General features: G+C 35.8%; 1 protein-coding gene across 1 annotated transcript in view; it reads left to right on the top strand.

Moving 5' to 3' along the window:
- LOC110403333 (connector enhancer of kinase suppressor of ras 2-like) overlaps positions 1–23092 on the top strand; it is a 169898-nt gene that overhangs the window by 68238 nt on the left and 78568 nt on the right. Inside the window, 4 exon segments of the mRNA XM_021406448.1 lie at positions 11377–11579; positions 12825–12954; positions 18213–18254; positions 21440–21559. Of these exon segments, the coding sequence (XP_021262123.1) occupies positions 11377–11579; positions 12825–12954; positions 18213–18254; positions 21440–21559 (495 nt within the window).

Here is a 23092-nt window from a genome sequence, read left to right as displayed (position 1 = left end):
TGTCAGATGCTTATTTCCTCTACCTCCCCTTCCTCTTTTCAAAGGTTAATATAATTATTACAGAGTGAATTCTTCATTTTATATATTGATGCTTAAATGGACGGAAATAGATCGTCTTTCTTTTGAGATGCTCTGCAGAGAGAAATGAAGAGGTATTCTATCTCCTTAGTGTCCGTAGAGGATACTGACACATGCATTATTTTTGTCTACATGTACGCATGCATCCAGAAAGCTTTATTAATCTCAGTTGGAAAAGAAGTTCATCTTTTGGCAGCACAGTGATATCCATTATGCTGTGCCAACCTATTGAATTAATACTACTGCATGGGTTGGCTGACTATTCCACGCAACAGAAAGGATGCATCATCTTTTGCCCAGTCTAGTTAGGTGCTTCATTCTTTAGGCTTTCAAGTCAAGCACTTTGGACAATATTACGGATTCTACGTTGATTGGTAACTTTTTTTTCTGATGTTCAATTGTGTTACCAAATACTGTATTTCTAAAAATCTACTAGGATCAGGACCCTGAAGAAAGGTGATTAAGTTTTAAATATGATTTTCAGGTCCAAAATGAGTTAAAAAGAAAGATCCTTGTAATATTCGTAGAATCATAGAATCCATGGAGTTGGAAGGGACCTTCAAAGGTCATCTAGTCCAACTCCCCTGCACTGAGCAGTTTGTCGTCTACCATTTCTCACCTCATGATAAAATGCGTTGCTAAATTTCTACAGAGCTTTCAACATTAGAGTGTATTTGATTAAGCTTTCCACACACAAAAAAAAAAGAAATCTTATAAGAGATTTTCATAATTGCTATTGCAAATATTAACTTGAAATAAAATTTTACACGTTTCTTCTTCCATCTCTGCATGGTATTCGTGGAGGACTGAGAGTGCATTTACATTTTCACAGAGCTTTGAGGAAGGTGGGCTTTGAATTTTTGCAAGTAAGGACTGAGTACAGGAATAGGAGCCAAGACTTGACCAGCTTGGCGGGATGAAACTCTAATTCAGGTGGTAGTGTGGAATTTTGTCCGAGTCAGGCTGTCCTTTTCAGATCACTCTGACTTTCATTATGTCAGTTAACGGTGTTACAATATGAACAATAATCCTGTCATACAAAACCATATGCACAAAACTGATCAGCTGTCACAGCCTCTAATTTTTATGAGTTCCTGTTTTTATATAGAATGCCATAGACTACAGAATATAATGTCTTCAGTAAATGTGCTTTTCACAACAGTATTATGTGGTATTTAATACCAAGCAGCTGTTTCTTTCATTTGTGTATATGAGGACATTGATTAGGCATTTTTAGAGTTTTACAGACAACATATACTGACTCATATAAATATATATAGCAAAAGTAAGTACTGTTAAACTTTTATGAAAAGCACCTTAGCTGACAGAGTCTTGGTCAAGTGTGCTGGGGTGAGTCCTCTGGCTTTTTGGGAGCTGTGGAAATACCATTGATTCTGGACAGCACAGAAACACTGACCAAATATGTAACTGTAATACTAGCCAGACAGCTTGTGTTGAGACTTGGCTGTGAGCTGTGTTTAGGGTTTCTTGTTTTTTTTTTTGTGGGTGCATTAAATTTTGGACTAATTAAAACTTTTCTGTAGTTGCATGTAGTGAAGCTTTGACAGTGGGAGTCCATCATTCTTCTGCTCTTTATTGGCTGTTGTAAAACATAATTATTGTTTGTTGATGCATATCCACATTAATTTACTGAGCTCAGATATCCATATGTGCACTGACTTGTAAACATGAGGCTAATGTCAGTGGCTTCAGATAGTCTTTATCTTTCTTGTTGGATTTCTTCACACGTGAGATGGGGAAAATCTGCAGTGGCAAAGAAGGGCTGTTTGAATTTCATGTTCTGTTGGCTTACATGTTATACATACCTATTGGAGCCTTACAGATATACAGATATTAAATAATGCTCAGTGATGACTTCAAATCATTGTTACAACAAAAGCACTAGAAATGGTTGTTTTGTACTCATTGCAAGATTTTCAAAAGTTCATGCTCCATTTAGTGAAGTATAAAAGTACAGATCTTGCTAAGTATGTTGCGATGACATGAAAATGCCCCAAAACAACATCCTTATGTGCAAAAGAGTTAAACTCAGTAAAGTTCTGAGCTCTATAGTGCTTAACGACAGCATCATTTCCCTTCTAATATTCATGGTGAACAACGAAATAGTATTTTTAAATAGGTTATATTGAGGGAAATACACAGTTTTTCTGAAGTCCAGACTTCTAACATAGTAGGCCTTCATGCTTACTGTCAGAAACCTGCATGTATTTTGTGAATTACTACATAACATTATTTGTCTACTACTTCATTGAACATTGTAATAAATAAATCAATTAACCTGTTGAAATTGCTAACTTAAGCTTATATTACTGAAAGTACTCGTTTGCCAGTACTGCAGTAACTTATGCTGGTGGTCAAAACCTTAAAGCTAGAATTTGAAGTACATTGACTGGATACAGCTAATGGAGTATCAGTTCAGACCCAGGTAATTACATTAAACAGTAGAAGGAGAATATATTAGGTTTAGGGGGTACAGGATATTTTTTTTTGAGCATAAAGGGAGAACAACGAACTGTTGCCGGAAGAGATTAGCTTTTCCTCCCTAATTGAAAAAAGTATTATTTTGCAAATATAACATTTTTTTTTAATAAATGACCTAAAATCTCAGTGAAGTACTTGAAGTTTTAAACATCGAAGAAATTCTTGTCTTCATAATGGCCCATGTGAAGCACATTGGTAATGTTTAGTCTTTAGTTACTGTAAAATAGTAACACTACTATTTATGTGGACTTTTAAATAATTGTTTATAACCAGTATTAGGAACTTTTAAAATGATTTTTTTTTCCTAATACTGTAGCTTCTCACATGGGAAAGGATCAGTTTTTATTTATTGCTTATGCATTTCAATAGCAAAATTTTCTTTCCCTTGCAGAAAGCAGTAATTTATTTTCTTCTTTAGGATCCTGATTTGCAAGCCATACTGATTCAGTGCATGTTATGTTGCACAGAAATTCTCAGTGGGAAGGAGATGCAGGGAGTGTGCTGCTCAGTTCTGACATAGTATTTCCAAAAAGGAATCATGTCAATCATTATTTGAACTTTGAATGTTTCACTGCTGTTCAAAATCCTAATTTTGTACAACATACTGCATGTTTTATACTCAGTAGTCTTGCACTCATAATTCATTTCAAGAGGTACTTTAAGAAGGTTAAAATAAGACTTCCTATTAGTGACCAATTGGTTCTTCCATGGAATTATGATTATTGCGAATAAGAGTTGATGATCAACTTAAAAGTTAGCAGATCACAGACTAATTTGCTTTTGGAGGAAATATCTACTGGGTCATCGTTTGGTCTTGTTTATTTATCACTGAATCCCCAGTCAGCATATTCTGCATAGCACATATGGAAGAGGTCAAGCCAACACAGAGGTCTGGCTTACATATGGGTTTTAATTGAAGCCATATGCAGTTAGGTCTTCCTTAATAGTGAAGTAAAGTAATTGGAAACGATTTATCTTATGATGTACAAAGCCACAAAATAGACCAACTTTCCTTCATCCTCCTGGGTCTTGCTTTTGTGCATATCAGAACAGAAATGCTGCCACAGCTTTATTTCCTTGCTAGTATATTTTCTGAAGGTTGACACTGAAGCTATTAAATATGCACAGATGTCAGCTTGACAGAGAAATGATATATGGGTGGTGTAGTACAGTCACAGTTTTACATCAGTGTGGTTATGAGACTGTTTTGCTCAAAAATATGAGAAAATATTAAATACGTTTTAAAGTGGAGAATTTTTTTTTTAATGCAAATTCACTTGATGGGAGTTTAGATCCAAACCCCTGGTGAAGATGGAGTTGAGCAGAAAATGTGAATTAAAGTTCAGCAAAGAGCAGTTAAGAACTGCTCAGAGGCACAGTGCTGAAGTTCAAAGAAAAAGGAGTAAAAGCATCAGCTCTCTGAGATAAACCAAAGTGCTATTTTAAGCACAGGTAAGGTTCAGTCTCTCCTGGATCTGAAAGAGAAGGTTCATTGCCTCCACAGAAATAACTCAGTATAGATGACGGTGTGTCACTTCCCAAATGAAATGAGACATGAGACTTCCCTTCCGAGGGAAAACCTTTACTTAAAAGAAGTTTTCTTCTTCAATGTTTTTGTGATAAAACTGTACGTCATAGACTAGTGTCTGTTTCAGTGTTTTGGAAGATGGTTCCAAGTGAATAGTAAAATGTATAAAGTGACTGATAATGCAATATCTTTAGTCCTATCCTCTTGTACCTTAATAATTCTTGATTACATTATACATATAAATGACAATGGAAACAATAAATCTTCCCCTGGTGGTTAAAATATAATGCAAAAGTTGCATTTTTAAATAAGGTTAAAATATTTACTCTTAATTAATGTATCTATTACAAGATGGTAGGAAGGTATATGAAGTGCTGAGAAGCACTGCGACAAGTTCCAAATTATATACTCGGGATGCAAGAAATAATTGTGACACAATTTGCTCCAGAATGGTAGGATAATTATAATGGAAGAGAGCACCAGGGGGAGGAAAGCTATGCAAGGAAAGAATTGAGGTGTTTCAGATAATATATTCTAATTTGTATTATGATGTTACATATTTGCATAGTATTACCATAGTTAAATTAATGCATTTCATACTTTTATGAAATATTATTGTGTTCTGTGTACATAAAGTAAATTTTACTACTGCATTTTAACAGCCGTAATAAACTGATAGTCAAATATTATCAAAGAAGGCAATAAGAATCGTTTTTATTATATCGTTGTTAATTTACAGATTTAGAATGAAATCTTCCAAGAAAATTCTGAGGCAAATTCAGACAATATTCTTCTTGAACTGCAGTCTCCAGCCATGGATGTGTATTTTATCAATAGGGGAATTTATTTATAGCTGGTGAAACAGCATGTGCTAGGATTTTCTGTACTTTCAAAAAGTATAAATTATTCGATAGTTTAGTTTAAGTAGCAAGTATCCAGAGGTGGCCTATATTTTTCCTTTCCATAGCTCAGAACAAAGCACATGCTATTTAGTAAGCTAGATATCCTTTGTAATTTGGGAAAATGATCCTAATATAATTTTAGAACAGGTATCATTTTGTGTGCCAATACATGTAAGTGTGTACTACGGCATCTCCTTGCTAGAAAGTAACTGGAAAAGCTATTATAGCACTAATTCCACTAGACATTTACTCCAGACAGAGAAGTTAAACTGTGCAGAAGAGGTGGTTTGTAATAAGACGTTCTGAGAATTAGGTAATGTTGGGTTCAATTGCCTATTATTCAGATGTCTTATTCCTTTGCTCACCAAATATGTGATCATGATCATTACCCAATTTAAAATACTACTGTGCAGTGACAAATCTGACACTGTGTGAGCTACAGCTGACACACATTTCCTAGAACAGTGTTATAATTTTTTTTTACCTTTTCATTAAGTGTCATCAAGACTTGCATTTGATTATGAACATTGCCCCATTTTTATCATTCAGGAAGTGTGTTAAGTTTTAGGATTCAGACTCCAGACCTGAATTTGTATCCTGACTCATGTTCTCTAGTGGGTTTTTTTTGTATTGATTCAAGACAGAGGAGGTTTCTAGCGCTCATGCTACAAGGTCACATACAGACAGTCTTTGGTTAAAAAATAGCTCTGCTCTGAGCCATCAGACATAGGCAATCAGCAAATGGTAGCCAGTGATGGTAGCTAACATGTCCTTATCTTCACAACCCCAGAACCATATGTACAATGTGTATATATGCATATATATGTATATATTTATCTCTCCCTTTGGGTGTGTGTGAGGGCTGCTCTAAAATTATTGTCTTCTACTTTATGATGTTTGCTCATGACAGCAGAGGCAGATACTGGTGGGACAGCAGTAGAGGCTCAACTTTCCTGTAAATATTTCATTACATGTTGTTGTCATGTGACAGATGGCAGCAGAGGGGCAGTCTGACAGAATGGCGTCTGACGTGGAAGGGTGTATGAAGCAAAGGGGGGGAACTGAATTCCCCCATGTAGAAAAAATGGCACCCATTGGCATTCACTGACACTTGCTGAATGTTGATGAGACCAAACAGTGGATGTGAGCACAGTGAGCCAGTGGGTGCTGTGTTTCAGCAGTGGTGACAGCAACAGTGGTCACCTCCACTGGTACAGATTTGTATGAGCAAGGCACGCAGGCCTTGTTCCTCACTGCTGGTGGTGACTGTGTTGAAAAAAAGTGTTTTGTATCTATCAGATAGTGTTTTCGTGTTCTTTGTATCTGTTTGTATCTGCTGTAGTTTCCATGGAAATAAATAAGGAGCATTGCTTTCAGAGCGACCTATATACTAACTATATAGTTATATGTACAATGCATCAGGTATTAAGTGGCAGACCCTAGCATGCTGTAAGCACTAGTTGCGCCAAAGCAGTAACTTTTAGCAGGCTGCAAGTCAAATCATTTTCTTCTGCCTGCAAACCACTGCAGCAGATCTTGAACACTATCAAATTTAATATGCTAATTACAGAGTGTAATTTATTCTTTCCTTCAGCTCAATTTACGTCACGACTGTTCACATAAAATACCAGTCTGGATCTTTTAGCACTTTATCTCAAATCTATAATAAATACTTAAAATAGGTCATGTTCTGTGGAATGGATGTTTTATATATACTTTTAATTTAGTATTCTAACGCAACAGTAAAACCCGTTTATTTGTTCAGATAATTTCAAGAGAAGGTCCTCTGTGATTTACTTGAAAAAAATTATTTTACCTCCTTCAATTTGCTATTTGCATAAAGAAGATTCAGCTTGCAAATGCTTCTTAAAGAGGAAACAATGACATGCCTGACTGAGATACAATGCCTGACAGGCTCTGGGCTCCCGCTGGGTTGGTAACCAGTGTTCATTTGTATCATAAACAGAATGGTTAAAAAAAATCTGAGCAGGGTCTACCTGATGAAATCAAAGAAACTTTACAAATCAAAGTATCTTAAAATAACTTTGCACTGTGTTTTTATTAGGGTTTTAACCTTTAAAAATACATGTCCAGAAAATTAAAAAGAGCAACAACAAACTCTACCAAACTGCACCTGTTTTTCTCACTGTATTCAAATATCAAAACAATTTATGCTAAAATCGTAGTGTGCGGTTTTGGTTTTATGCTGTGATTACCTCTTCTCAATATTGAATAATGAACACACACAGTTGTGAACGCTGTGGTTTCCATTGCAAGGCCACGGCCCTTGCTGGAGCTGCACGCACAGTGATGCAGACAGCCAGGAGCTGTGGGATCCCATGCGTTGTGTTTCCCCAGCGGAGGTTCCAGTCTCCCATTACTGTGCTTTGGGATTTTCTTTCCTCGTCAGCTGAGGGCCCAGCACATGGCAGGGTGGCCCAGGGAGGTGGGTGGGATACGTGGTCCTGGGGAGCAGGGCAGCCTGGAGGGAGCAGCCCTGCTTCCCTGCAGAGCATCCCTGCAGAGCTGCTTCAGTGGTTGTGAGTCCACAGTACCTTTAAGTCAGTTTGTGCCATCTGAGAATGGGTCTGGTCAGTTTGTAGTGGGAAGATGTGGCTGGAAGTGGATCTTTTGAATTAAATTCCCAATCCAGCTCACTATCCATCACTGCTGGGACTTGAGAAGAGGGCACAGCAGCATCTTCCTATGGCAGTTCACAGATACGTCAGTTTAAAGCAACTGAGAAACTGGGCCATGAGAAGGAGTGGAGCATGTAGTGAATCCAGATGTGCTGTTGTTGGGACAGATTGGGACAGGAGCAGTCTGTTGTGCTGAGCCTGTTGTGATGTTAGGGGCAGAGTAGCACCCAAGGGGGCAAAGACACATCTCTATGAGTTTGTTAATGGTCCTGAGCTGTTGCTGATGCTGTCTGGAACTGAGACCTGGCAGCTGCAGCCATCACAGCTGGACTGCACTGATAAATTGTGAGGATTCTTGACCTTATGTATGCCACCTGCCAATGTGAGTGCAGCTCAATATTTAACTTGTGGTGTTTTGAATGCCTCACGTGGTAAGCTTCATAAAAGATGCTTGATTTGCCACCAGGAATTGCTGAACTAAAATGTACTATTGAATCTTTCTATCATTGAGCAAATCAGATCATCTTCATGTAACTTTTTATGTGAAGGTAATAACGCTGCCATGTACCATATTAAGTGGACATAAAAAATAACTCAGTCTTTGAACACGGAAAAGATGAAGTAAACTTCTCATAGATTTCCCACTCACATTTTGTGTTCAACATTAGCTCTTACTTTCTCACAGCAGTTACACTTTCTGCAATATACCTGTGAGTCCTGATTTGCTGACATGGAGTTTGTTGGGATCATCTGATCTTTGTTCTCACTAAGCTGTCCTATGACCAAGTTTTTAAGGTGATTTGACAAAGTGTGTGGCTATGTAGTTCTTCTAATGACACATTGCTTGGAGTCACTTCAGTAATCAGTATTCCTCTTCTAAACCTGTGTGTCCACTGCGATTAATAGAGTAAACAATAAATAAATTAAAAAAGAAGACTATGTAACAACCTTAAGCATCATGAAATACAAACAGGGAATGGAGAAAACCTTGATTTGGTTTGGATTTTTTTGGCTTAGTTTTTTTTGTTTGTTTGTTTATTTTATAAGAAATAATTCTACCTATGCTAATGGCACTGTCTTGAAACCTTTTAGAGATTATGGCCTTGTTGGTATTTCTTTGTTTTGTTTTTTTTAAAGCCAGATTAATATCTAGAATTTACTGTGCAAGAGAAAAATCACCTGCCAGGAGTCAGAATTTGACAGGCTCAAGAACATTATTTCTACAGTATCTCTCACAATAGCAGTACATACTTAAAATAGTGAGAGTAGAATATGTAGCTGTGAAAACTGAGGTCTGACATGATAGCTGTGATAGTGATTTAATTTGGCAGGTTTGAGATCTGTTGGCATCATGCAGATGAGATGCCTATGGGAATTAGAAGAGATCAAAATACTTGTAGTGTCATATATACAGAACAAGGCTACCCACCTATTTACTGATTCTCTTAAACAGCATCTTTTCCATCTTTTGTTTTTAAGCACATTCACTGAATCATAATGAATTCAGTTCAAATTTGAATGTGCAAACACCTGTTTGCTCTTGTCACTTCCGGGACATCTCTTTTTTCTCCTTCCACCTTGGTTACTGACTTGGGAAGGATGAAGGGAGCCATAACTTCCTTCAGTAGCTTTTTAATGCAGTAAATGAGGATGAGGTGTTTGGCGGTGATACATTCAAAGACTATTTTTAACCATTCTTTTTCCAATTTGATAGTTGTCCATGGTTGTTTCATTTACTTGAAGATCGTAGATTTGAGGGAAGCTTGTATTTAGAGCAATACGTCTGTCTTCTACAGACATGTTGATTCACTGTCATTTTTATAATATTTTATCTTTTTCCTTTTATTGTACCTTACTAAACAAACCTCAATTAAATTCCTAGCTTGCATCAGCACTTTTACTGCGCTGAAAAATTACCTTTAATCTTTGATTATCTTTGTGGATATTTTATTTATTTTTTTATCTTTTCTACATTTAAAATGTTATAATTACATTAATTAAAGTTACCATTGGCATGCTAATTAGTAAACTTTAAGATGAAAAAACCTGCTTACTGGGTGAATTTCCTCAAACACATTTTGTGTTTTCCAGTGTCTTGAGTCAAGGCTGTAGAATTCATTCCAGTTGATTTCACTGATAGTATCCAGCCCACCTTCTTCAAAATTTGGACTTTTACTCTGGTGCAAGTATACTGACATTTCATAGATTCACTGGTCAAGCTGTTTCCTTTCCCACTCAACTTTTATCGAAAGTAAACTAACAGGTTTCCTGAGCTTTCATGCTATAATGAATTATTTGGAGAAACATTTTCTGCTTGTTACCACAGGGATAACCAAGGATGGAACTGGAAATAAAAGCAGGAGGATCTGATTTATCATCATTATAGAATGTTGTTGAGAATGCAAAATCAAGCTCTTCCTTAGGGAAAACTGAACACTGCTTTGTACAGTTTGCAAGCTGGTAAAGACATCCCAATACATCCACTTAGTCATCATCTTGGCATGAGTAGAAGTGACAGAAAAATAGAGGGGAGGGAACTCATTCAGTATTTTAATAAAAGAAAGATTAGTTGCAAATATTAAACAGATGGCATGCAAATATCAAATACAACATGCTTTTTAAATATAAACTTTTCTAAAATAGTGTTTTACTTCAGTGAAACTGTTGTTAACTGTATGATATTTGTTTTGGAAAAAAGATTAAGAGAATTGTTCTTGTCTGTAACTAAGCCAATGTAATTTTCATTTGCTTCACAATTCAGTCTTCTATGTGATGCTTCCAAACCTCATTGACTGACTGGTATGCTTTAGGCATGGTATGTACATAATACTGAATTGAATTCTGTCTCTGGTGTTTACAATTATTTTTAAAAGTAAGCTCTTTGCTTTGAGCTAAGAAGATAGCAAAGTGTTTCCATGCCTTGTCCTCCAAGCTGGAGGTAGAGAGCTTCATTTATTTTTCAGTTATTATCTGAGAGGGAGAATATCTGGCAGAGAAGGCACAGGCCCATGCACCAATCAGAACTGATCCAAACTTAGAAAGCAACTTCACCTATCATTTGTTTATATTTTGTTTGACTTTCCAACATTTTCCAACAGATTGTACATCCCATTTCATGTGCTTGTTCTCATTCAATGTGTTCTCTCTTTTTGTTGTTGGAAACATTCAGTCTTTGTACAAAATATCAATATCGTCATCCAGCAAGATTGTGCATTGCTTGCTGCTCTTTATTCTTTGTTTTGAGGAAGAAGTTTAGTTAGTAAAATTAACATACAATATTGATTAACAGTCATCCTCTAAAACATACACATTGTCGAAACTAATAGTGATCAATCAATTCATATGGTGAAAGCTGACTTTAAGTGCTCATTAAGTTCTTTCATATGCTACATTCTGTTGTGGCAGCAAGAGATCTTGGTTCAGTTCAGTTGGAGACTTTCAGTGTGTGTCTGCGTGAAATATTTAAAGTATTTGAGCTGAAATCTTTGTACTTATCTGGCTCTAAGTGGAGAATTGGCTGGGTGGAAGGACAAAAAAGACCACCGTGCTTGGTAGCACTATAGGTATGTTTCAAACAAAGGAGCCTGTTGCTTAATCTAACACCAGACATCCATAAGTTTTGTTCCCTTTCAGCCAAGTACCAGTTAGGATGTTTTGCCTCATGGTTCTGTTCACAGAGCTTACAACACCCTGTTTCACTTGATTGCATTTTCCTCTTTCCCCTCAGAACTATGGTTTGGAGACCGAAAACCTGAGAACTCTCTCTCACAAGCTGAATGCCTCGGCCAAAAATCTTCAGAACTTTATAACGGGTAGAAGGAGGAGTGGCCATTATGATGGCAGGGCCTCCAGACGACTGCCAAATGATTTTCTTACCTCTGTAGTTGACCTGATTGGTGCTGCTAAGAACTTATTAGCCTGGCTGGACAGGTAATTTACTTTTTCTTGACCTTCTACTCACAAGAATATGAAAATAAATGATAGTATTTACTTAATTTTAATTTAAGTTTGGAAAGGAATCATAGAATGATCATAGAATCATAAAATAGTTTGAATTGAAAGGGACCTCAAAGATCATCTGATCGTCTAGCTCCAATCCCCCTGCCACAGTCAGGATTGCCAACCTCCAAACTGTGCACTACATCAGGCTGCCCAGGCCCTCATACAACCTGGCCTCGAACACCTCTGGGGATGGGACATCCATGACTTCTCTGGGCAGCCTGTTCCAGCACCTCACTACGTACTCAGAGAAAAATTTCACCCTGACATCTAATCTAAAACTCCCCTCTTTTAGTTTAAAACTATTTCACCTGCTTCCATCACTGTCTCAATTAAACAGTCTAGATAAATGCAGTTAAAATTTTAACTGTGGGAAGACAGAACCCAAAACATAAAATTGCATCATGGAATTTGTTTTGTTTCCATTTTTTCCAGAGTTATAGCTATGGAGAGACTTATCTGGAATCTGAATGCTCTTGAATGTATAAATGGCACCTTAGAAGTCACAGTGAGAGTGAATCACCCTCCTTTATGAGATTTTATAATCCTGGTGACATCTTCCTAACCTAATGCCAGCATTCATATTCTCTTGGGCTATGACCTTGTCAGTTCTTATAAATTCAAATGGGGTCAGATTTGGTTAGAATGTGGAAAGCCTGCAGAAAATCCCAGTTCACAGGAAGCTGTTAGTGACTAAGTAGGCATTATTTTCCTCTTTGAATTAAGGTGCTAACTGCTGCAGAAGAGCATTGTCATACTAGTAATGCTGCCTTTTTAATGAATCATACAAAGGAAATCTTGACTGCTTACAATTATTTGGAAGCTCATATTTCACTGACATTAAGAATAATAACTTCTAGTGTTCTGGCCAAGATCCACTTCTTTCCAGCCAAAATTGTTTCTTGTTTCATAGTCATATTTTACAAGTTATGTGGCTTGCTGCTGGAGATTGTAGTGATTAGGTGATTCATACTTTTGTGGTGTACAGCTGATCTCTGTATTACGTACATCTTCTAAACGCCATTAAAGACTCCAAAAAAACAGTAAGACTGTGTTATTGAAAAGTATATTCATTATTTCAGGACTCTTTTTTCTTGATTAAACCATAGAATAAGTAGCTGACCTGCTTACATTTACCTTTATGAAAATGAATTTACTAATCATAAGTATTGTGAGATATCCTTAATGTCACGTAAATCTATTCTTCCTTTCTCATAGGTCTCCATTTGTCAGTGTGACAGAATACTCACTGCTAAAAAACAACATTGTTCAACTGTGCCTGGAACTAACAACCATTGTACAACAGGTAGGAGTGGTTATCTTCCAGTGTTTCCAAGTCCTTACTGTTGCTCAAAAATTGTAATAGTAAAAGCATTGCTAAGCTTTTACTTGACCAGAAAAAAATTGTTTTTGCATATTACCTTTCTGTTCCTTCTGTATTTTCTTTTGGTGAGAGTGATGGGAAGATTTTAGATTTTGGCTATACTCATGTGTCTGGATAGATCAAAGAATAGTGTGTAGTTAAAAATAATTCACTTTTCTTTTGAGTGGACAATTTCATGTTAAGTTATTTACTGTCACAGAAGAATAATGCCAAGGTGAGAAACAGGTTAAATGCTAAAAAAAACTTGTTACAGATTAAAATATGTGTAATCAAAAATCTTTCAGGGGCAAGTTCTTATTTATATCAAGATGCAACTGTACTATGTCTTCTTCACTCAAAATAGAGCCTGTTACGTAAGAGTTGTTTGTAATTAACATGAAATCTTAATAACACCGAACTAGTGAAATATGAAGCAAATAAGAGTATTTTCATTACTGATCTGTAATGTAGTACATTGCACAGGTACATCAAATACTTTTATCTAGTTCTGTAGCTCTGTGTATTATACAAACAACAATACTCACTACTGTTATCTTCAGTGTCTGCACCTTTAGTAGCGGAAGTCATACACAGAAAGATTGAGTGTAAATTAGTTTTGCAAATTTTTACACTGAGCTTCCCTTCTTGTGAGTGGATAAAAATTCTGATGTGACAAAACACTGTTACTGGAATATGTGAAGGGGTTAGAGAACAGAAAATAACTGTCTTGGAAGGAAGCAAAAGAGAAAGTTGAAAAGTGAAGGGGAAGAAAGAAGAAAGATTATCCAGTATACTTCTGTATGCAAACTAGACCTACTTTGAGTAGAAAGGGCTTGATTGCGTGCCCATTTTCTTCTGGCAGTTTTTAGGGTAGAGTAAGAGTAGAGTGGTAATAAGACTCATTTAAGAGGCTTTCTGAAGTAGCAGTGTTCTGCAGTCTCTTTTTCCTCCATATTATTTCTTGCAGAAATAAAAGAAAAGCAAAAAATCAAGTATCTACCAGATTTTGCATTTGCATTGTCTAGTCAAGGCTGACATGTCTATGTCCTTTACCCTATTATCCTTAATTTCTAATTCTCAACTTTCTTTCTTTTTAAGAATTTTTGACCTTTATGAATTATTGCAGTAGAAAACAAACAATATTTTTCTCCTTTGCTTATAAATTCTTGTGTAGGCATTCAATTATTAACGTATCTTTATTAAGCTTTCTCTTAGTGTTTATAACACTAGGTTATTTTTGATTTACAGACTAAGCAAAATGAACTTCTCTACAGTACAAAATTTTGGATTCTGACTCCCCTCTTCAGCTGATATTGCACTTTGTTTGTGTGAGTTTAATTTTTCCCAGTGGTCTAGGTGAAAATCATAGAATTTTGAATTGTGGTCTCCATTTCTTCCATTCTTTTGACTGTTTTTGGCAAATGAAATTTAGTTCTCTGCCAGCAGTAAGTTGGGGTTTGGGTTTATTTCTTCATTTCTTCAATACCACTTCATTCCAAAATCTATCTTCCTTTTGGCAACTTAAAAACAATGTATCTTAGAGAACAGCCTCCAGGAAAATCCAAAATGAAAAATGTTTAGTTCATTTTTAAGGTCAGTTACAAATCAAGACCAGTTTTGTCTTTTTCTTATCTTATTTTCAGATCTGGGTTGTTTAATAGCCATCTCATATTTTTACAGTATGTTAAACTTAGCACCAAAAAGGGTAGATAAAACAATATCCTTCAGAGGGAGACAGCTTTATTGTTACTAAATCTGAGGAAAATTGATCTTAATGTGTGAAAGTAAAGTTGTCTCACCTAACAAAAAATGTAGTCTCAGCTGTAGGCTAAAATATGAAGTGACTGGCATAAATAATAGAAACCATTCTCAGTCTTTTTTTATAATGAATGAGATAAATTTTAGATACCTAATATTTTATTGTACTCAGTCTTCTTATCCCTCACAAATCTCCATTTCATTAAAATAAATAGAGAAATTGTAAATGAATAGGATTACGTAGAAAGCTGCAAAATCTTTGAGGCATCTTGGTTTTGGGGCCCAATGGCCGTTCAAAGTTTTTACAGCATCTGCAAATTTCAGTAGTATTTGCAATCTCTTTCAGAATTGCAAACTAAAATTACGAATGTACCATGATTGTGTGCAAGTCCTACTATCTTTTTTCTTTACCAATATTCAAAAACAATCTCTTTTATTGTAACAGAGTTGTGAAGGTGTCATAGCTTTCAAAATCAGAATGTTGTGGATAGTGCAGAAACTGGCTTGTATGTGATACTGTAGCAATGATTATTTCACATTTCCTGTACCTTACTGTTTTACAGAGGAGAAAAAGAATTCTGCTACTTATTTTTATTTTTTTAACTCTAAGAAAAATAGTACATTTTTAACATCTTTTTGTGTATGGAGGATGGAGAAAGAATAGAACTATTATTTATTTTCTAAAAAAAAAAGATCAAAATTCTATAAATGTTAATCCTGGAAGATTTTTTTTTTTTTTTAATGAGATCCCTAGTGCATTTCTATGTATCAGGAAAAAAAAAAACATCAGAAGAATATTGTGACCTACATATCTTAGAATTTTTAGTATAATATTGCAAGCGCTTTTAACCTCTCAGTTAAACTGGTCTGATGTATTAAAAAAAAATATCATTATGCATATGTTTTGGAAGGAATCCCAAAACCATTAACAATTTTAATGCTAATGTAATCTTGGATATGCAACCTAAGTATAGCTAACATTAATTCTGCTCTACAAAACAGTGAAATTTCAGTTTTACTCGAAACAAGTCTTCTATTATTTGACCTGAAGTAATTAAGCTTGTTCAGAGTTAAGCTCATATTGTTTTTCTAGCAAAGAAATTAAAGGAATAATTTAGATAGGACTATTAGCTCTGAAGTCAAGCTATAAGCCCTCCTGTGATCATGTGTTTCTCTTGGTACTTGGAGGGTTAAAGGGAGATGGTGGATATGCTGTTTGAAGTGTGTAAAACATGTAAGAAAAACTGCCTTGGGCATTGCCAACCAAACTGACTAATTGCATTCTTTTTTTGTGTGCTGAAGAAAATAACAGTATGAATACAGCAGAAACATCAAAAGGATACTTCACCATGAAATGCTAATATAAATTCCTCTGTGTTCCTTGTCACTCACAATCTGAAACTGTTTTGAAAACTGTCTTCACATAGAAACTAATTCCTCTACAAAAGTGCCAGTCCTCCAAAATAAACGCTTAATGTTGAGGGTGAAGCAGCCACTGGTGCTCCAGGCACCAGTGCACAAGGCTGCATGGCTCACCCAGGTAAAGCTGCCCTGCAGCAGCCTTGGATGGGCTTCTCACCACAGTGCCCCACAAAAGCAGGCCAAGAGCTGTACATGGCCTCCATGGATGGGACACAGCCAAGGGCTTGAGCTTCTGGACAAGAAGAGCAGGGAGCTGCCAGTCAGCTGCAAAGGATCTCGCAGAGTACCACAGCCTAAGATGATCATGCAGCTAATCTACTTTGAGAGCAAATGAGATGAGGATGTTGGAGTTAGTTCATGGGAAGTTTAAAGCAATTAACTGCTACTGCTATTGTGTTGATCCTGAAAAGAGAAAATGATGATAACTTTAAGGGAACTTAAGATAGAGGATCTTTTAGGTATATCAGAAAGTAAAATTTACTTAAAAATCTATTTAAGGAAAATAAACAACGTCCTCAGTGAGCTCTCCCGCAGCCTGTCCGTTCCCTCGCTCACTGGGCTCTGCAGGCTGTGAAGTCGGTGTGTCAGTCTGCTTCAACATGGGAAGATGGGACACCTCAGAAAGATTTTCTCCTCAGATTTCATTCACTAAAAGCACCCCTTTGATACAGTAGGTTGGTGTCACAGGCCAGTGCCCACCACAAAGCCTTCAGTGATGGAAGGTTCAGGTCCAGAGCTCTAGCGACAGGGCTGCAGATGGCCTCAGAGGTGACCGCTTTGTGGGGGAATTCCAGGCATTTCTATTTTAATCTCGCTTTGCCTGGCACACTCGTGTTTTTGTTGCGTTCCTTTTAATTTAATTTTAATAAAACATATTATGAGACCTGGCAAGGCAGTTTGGAGTTCTTACTGACAGGAGAAACTACATTTTCTCTCAGAGCACTTGTACTCTCTTCTATAGGAAAGGGTTCAGCACTCTCTTGCCATGGCTGTACCTTGCAATAGAGGACCATTCTGAGGAAATCTTCCAAACTTTAAAGAGTAGTAGAGGCAGTAGACACCTTTTAGGAAATGTTATGCTTTTGTTCATGAAATGTAAATAATATTCTGGCTGCCTGTAATGTTGTTAGATAGAAATATGGGTTAAGTGAGTAAGTTGTCTTAAGTTACGGAGTGATAAGAGTTACTACCCTTAAATTGACAATTAAAATAGGAAAATGGCTGCTCTCAAAGTTACAAGCCTTAAGCATATAAAGAGGTCAATTAGGATTATATTTTCAGGCCTACTTTGGGAGCTGTAAGGCAGTGAAACCCTCTGGATATCTCTGGACCAGTGTGCAACATGAGCAAACCTGAGTCTTTTACTATCCCTTTCTGGTGTGACTTGTGCCCTCCAAAGTCCAAAACTAGAGCTGTTACTGAAATTCTGCAAAGAGATGGGACCATGGCTGTTTCTTGTACCAAATGGATAGTAAAAACAGTTAGGGCCTTGAAGCAATAGTGAACCAAATCACTAAAGGGAACACATCATCTTTAACATCTTTAATATCGTATTTGTCAAAATAATTTCTGCTTACTCCTCCTTCTGACACTTCATAGTAGCACAACCTACCTATTGGTAGGTCTGACACAATGGTTTGTGCCTCACACAACTTGTACAACAGTTAGCATGCATTCTGCCGTGCAGAGTTGGGCAATGCCTCTCATGCTCTGAGTTTCAGTGAATTTCTGACATGCCAGATTAATTACATTCATTTAATTTTTTCTAATTTTCATGACTCCGTCCCCACTGCTTTACATGCATTTTACTGCTAGTACTGAGCACAAAAATTTCGTTACTATAAATGGAAGAACAGATCATCCCAGAGGTTAATGAGCCATAAGAAAAGTCAGGTTACTTTTATGAAGTGACCTTCTGGACATGACAGAACTGAAGAGTTTGTGTTGGGGTACAACTGTAAGACATAGCTGACAGCATTAAGCATTCTTTTCTTTCTTCTGTTTGTTTTATTTTACCACAGGATTGTACAGTGTATGAAACAGAAAACAAAATTCTTCATGTGGTAAGTGTTCTATTATGGTATTCTCTAGTCCTATTCCATCCCCTTTAATCATGTAAAAAATATATTAAATTGCACTATAGGAAAATAAAGATACTACTAGACAAAACTCATGATGAATCATATCAGTTGCTGAAAGTTGAAGTTTTCATAAATAAAATGAAATAGTTAAGTATATATATACATATACGTATATATAGTTAAAAAATATTTTTAAGACAAGCAAGAGGAGAGATCAGCTTATGTAGACTGTGGCTCCTGAAACCAACTTAGTACTCGCTGGTTGTGCCTCTTACCAGCCACTTTAATTGTTGCCCCAGTAGTCCACATTTCAAACTCCAAAATGTTGTGCTTTCTTTTATAATCAACCTAAAGAAATATAGATAGACTCTACGCAAAACTATTAAAATATTTTTTCACCTAAGATAATGTCTTCAAATTCTCTGTAGGTTGAAGGCTCCCAGAAGGTGATGTCATTAACTTCAGAACCAGACCTGTCAAGTCTTTTTACACTTTGCTAAATTGTACATCTTTCAAATTTAAGGCTTAAGAATCAGTTTTCTTCTGGTACCCATGTCTGTTTATTTTTGCAGGCAAGGCTTGTTGCTTCATCCCACTCTCCCCCTCCACGCAGTTCCCTGAGTAATGCTCTCTGTTACAGCTACAGTTAATTATGAATACTTATTTATTTTTATCAGGTTGTTTTAGAAGCTTTGCAATACTATGTGATGGTACACTCTTTGTAGTGTAATACTCTTGCTAGGATTGCTTGCACAGAATGCTATCAGTCCATCACCTATTTGCATTTTTAACTTCTCTGGTTGTCACTGACCCAGAACACTGTAAAAGCCTCCAGCACTCAAAAAATCTAATGACTGAAGGGAAATGGAAGGATCTCATGCAAAGTTATTGATTGAATATTGGCCTTTAAGTACTAATACTTTGTATTTTCATGGTATGTGCACAAAAAGCTTGTACTCACAGTGAGATAGAGTTAAAATGTATGGTTTGGGGGAAATCTCGAAGGATTTACAAGTTTAGATAAGCTTTTGACAAGCTCTTACCAAGTGCCTGACATTTTTTTTTTTAAAGCCTTTTACACATACTCTGCTTCCAGCAGGGATTAAAATATGTCATAAAACATTGATGTGCTGTTAAATTCAGAAAGCATGCAGTGACTTTTAGGGGAAAAAAAGCTTTCTATTGCAAACCTGATTCTGAAAAGAACTAAAAGCACCTGAAATCTTCTGGGATTTGCAGTATGTATATATACATATATACAAACATTTTTTAACTCATGACTTGTAATTCTAACTGTATACATCTTCTGGAACTCCATCTTTATCAGGAATGTTACTTTTGACTTTGCTACCTCTTCTCAGCTTGAAAACATAGAAGAGAGAAAAGTTTCAGTTTTAAGTTTTACATTTTGAAACTAGTATTCAGGACTTTAGAACTTTCTGTTTTTTTATGACAAAAATATATTAGCAAAAGTTAATGCATTTTCTCATATTAATAGTGCTAGATCAGTTGATATTTCCAGTTCCTGTGCTGTTATTCATAAATTCTCCTCAGTTGTTCCCATCAATACTGTCTCAGCCTTTGCATGATTTATAACTAGTGTCAGGTGTCGCTTGTACATGCTGAACTACATTTACAGTAAAGCAATATTTTAAATTATTCCAATATATTATTGTTGAGTATTTTCCTAGCATAGATTTTAAATAACTTTCTGAATTGTGGTGAGATCTTAAGACTCATAAGATTAAATTTGAGTGAAAAATTGTTTACTGTTTATTTAATTCTAAAGCTTATTTACTGAGAAAGTATTTACATGTGACAGCAGTTAAATTATAAGCCATATGCATGTAGACTGTGAATTTAATCTGCATTTAATCTGTGTGTATGTCCTTAAGAAGATGCTAAAGCATGAGAGTGCTTAATTTGGAAATAAAAATAGTATTTTGATAAGACAGTAGTTCAAAAACTGGCTGAAAGCATTTGCACGCAACCAGGGTCAGCCATCAGGTCATATATAGAACAGCAGTAAAATACAGAGTTTGAGCCAGCTAGTTTCCATATCTGCGGTGGGAGAAGACAAGACTTGAAGTTTTGTTTATGGGTCCTGGCCCAGAGCTGAAGCTGCTAGAAATATTCCTGTTATTTTGCTGACCTTTTGATGCAGTCATGCATACCTGAATGTGATGCATTGCTTTTTGCATCTGGTCCAAAATGCAAATGCTACATCCAGTAATCCAGAGCTGTACTTAAATTTCCAGATGAGTAACCATACAGTGAATGGGAATGTAATCTATAAATTCAGTCAGTTAATTTATTCCTCATGACAACTTTATTTGTTTAACTTATATGTATAGTGTCAAATGATATATTAGAAATCCTCATGCTTTTGCAAATGCCTGAAACAAAACTTCCCTTAAGGGATTTCACTGCCATTTGCTATAATTAGGGAAAATGAGAGTGTAGTCCCCAAAGGAAAATAGATGCATAAAGTAAGTTTGACTGGAAGACCATTCTGGATTTCATCTAAACGTATGCCTTCAGATTAGGTTCAAATATTTTGGGGCATACTCTTTTTGAAGGAACACTTTAAGTAACACATGTAAACTTGGGAATAAGTATTTACACATTAAGATTCTCTGAGAGTCCAGATCAACTTCTTTCTGATCTACAGACTTAAAGTTTGGCTTCAATTAACAGATTTAATTTGTTGCTATCACCACCTATGTAATATGGTTCCTATTTTGAAGGTGTCTGTGGATTCACACACTTCACAAGTGGATTTTGCATGCTTCACTCTATCGCCATTTTATTTATTATGGTACCTTATAAAAACTGATCAGATTAAGTTCATCAAGCATTTTCTTAAAGTACATACATTTGGATAGTTTTGATACATAGATGTTCTCAATACGTAGTGAAACCTTTTGTTCAAAAGCACTGCACGTGAGTGTGTATTTTATTGGCCTGGATATTTTTTGTTCCCTTAAGCTCTTGTTCTTGACTTTTCTGTGCAACACAACTTCAGTTCTTGACAACCTGTAGTTTTTACGAGAGAAATACATGATCTGTTTATTCTCAGATTGTTCTCAGATATAAGAACTTCGTTGTCAGTACTTTCAGTTAAATACGAGAAATTATATTTTTCTTTGACTTATTTTTCTTTGTAGTGTAAGACTTTGTCTGGAATTTGTGACCACATCATTTCACTCTCATCTGATTCTCTGGTGTCACAGTCAGCACACCTAGAGGTAGTTCATCTCACCAGCATCATGCCCAGTGAAGGTTTGGTAAGTACCAAAGCAATTTCACTATCAGAGTACAAGCCTCAGATCTTTATTTTTTAAAAATAAAATTCAAGAAATCAAAATGTATTTTCATTCATATCCTGCTATTTAATTTATTTAATTTATTTTGGTAAGCTGAATATGATTTCTGAGAGTAGTTTAATTAACATTTATGCAAATAAAAGGATTGTAGTTAATAAAAAATGTCAGTTTTATTGTCAGTTTTATCTAGGGCTTGATGTGCAACTGGTAAACATATGAGCAGCTTAAAAATAGTTGTAGTCTTTTGATAACTGTATTACAGTTTTTGAAATGTACTGAAGTATTTATTTTTTTTTTTATATGTACATATTTGAGCATTTAATGTTGTTAGTTAATGTGCTTTGAAAATGATTAGTGGAAGGTATGTTTCTTGGCTTTGCATTAAAATAGTTAAATGCCTTCCCTTAAAGTTTGGTTAAAATAAAACTTTGATAAATATCATCCCAGAAACAAAATACATCCCTTATACTCACAAATTGTAGTTCACTGTGCAGGCCAGATTGGTGACTTCTGAACACCGCAGTTGCTTTGCATTAGTAATTGGTCATACAATTAAAATTCTCTCCAGACTTCACAGTGTAATAATTATTTTGCTACCATTACTTAGTATTATTGTACTGTTACACTTGGACAAGTAGTTTTTGTGAGGTTTAAGTGTCAATACATAAAGATTTCTGTATCTTTTCCCTAGTTCCCCACTTCACAGTCATTCTGGTATCAGTAGGCTGTAGGAGGGATAGGAAAAGTGCTTGGGAACTTAAGATCCTACTAAATTGTCAAATTAAAACATGTTTTAGTGTCTCTATACGCATTGTAATATGTTTCATCTTTGTGATTGAGTGTGATTTAGAAATTTGTTTTAATTCCTGTTAGATGTTTTGTATTATTTGAATATCTTACCCTTTATTCTACACTGAACAGCAATGGACATCATGTGCAAATTCTGCCAAAATTACAAGATCATAATTAGCGAGGTACACATACTGATTTGAGACTGCTTTAATACCATAAGTAATTTTTTGTATGATTAGGTAAAATTAATTTAATGTTAGACAGATATAATTTAAAAAGACTGCTACAGCACCATAACACACTTTTTACTTAAACTTTTTGGCATCATACACACTTTTACACTATGTAATCCGGAAGACAGACAGATATAATTTGCTGCATCCCTAATGGCCAAATCTCCTGTCTTTTTGACTAAGTTTCCTCTTTTGGTCCAATTAATGAGTTAATTCAGGGATATCCAAGAAGTGCCAAGTCAGTATAATTTACAGCTTGTCTAGTGTATATATACTGTAACACTGTTGAGGCTTTTGGCCTGCTTAAGTCTAATACAATCCTGCACACTAGCAATCTGGATCTCTGTATAACTTTCCTTTCTATCCAGAAATGTTCAGCTAGCTTCTTGGATGTGAGTGGTATACTCTTAAAGCAACTTATCATAAAGTCTCAGGGTATGATTTAATCCTTTATGACATGGGTTACCAA

Source organism: Numida meleagris, chromosome 8, assembly GCF_002078875.1.
Source record: "Numida meleagris isolate 19003 breed g44 Domestic line chromosome 8, NumMel1.0, whole genome shotgun sequence".
In the NCBI taxonomy this organism is placed as follows: Eukaryota; Metazoa; Chordata; class Aves; order Galliformes; family Numididae; genus Numida; species Numida meleagris.
The sequence above is the reverse complement of the archived record's forward strand: the minus strand, read 5'-3'. Positions and strand labels throughout refer to the sequence as shown.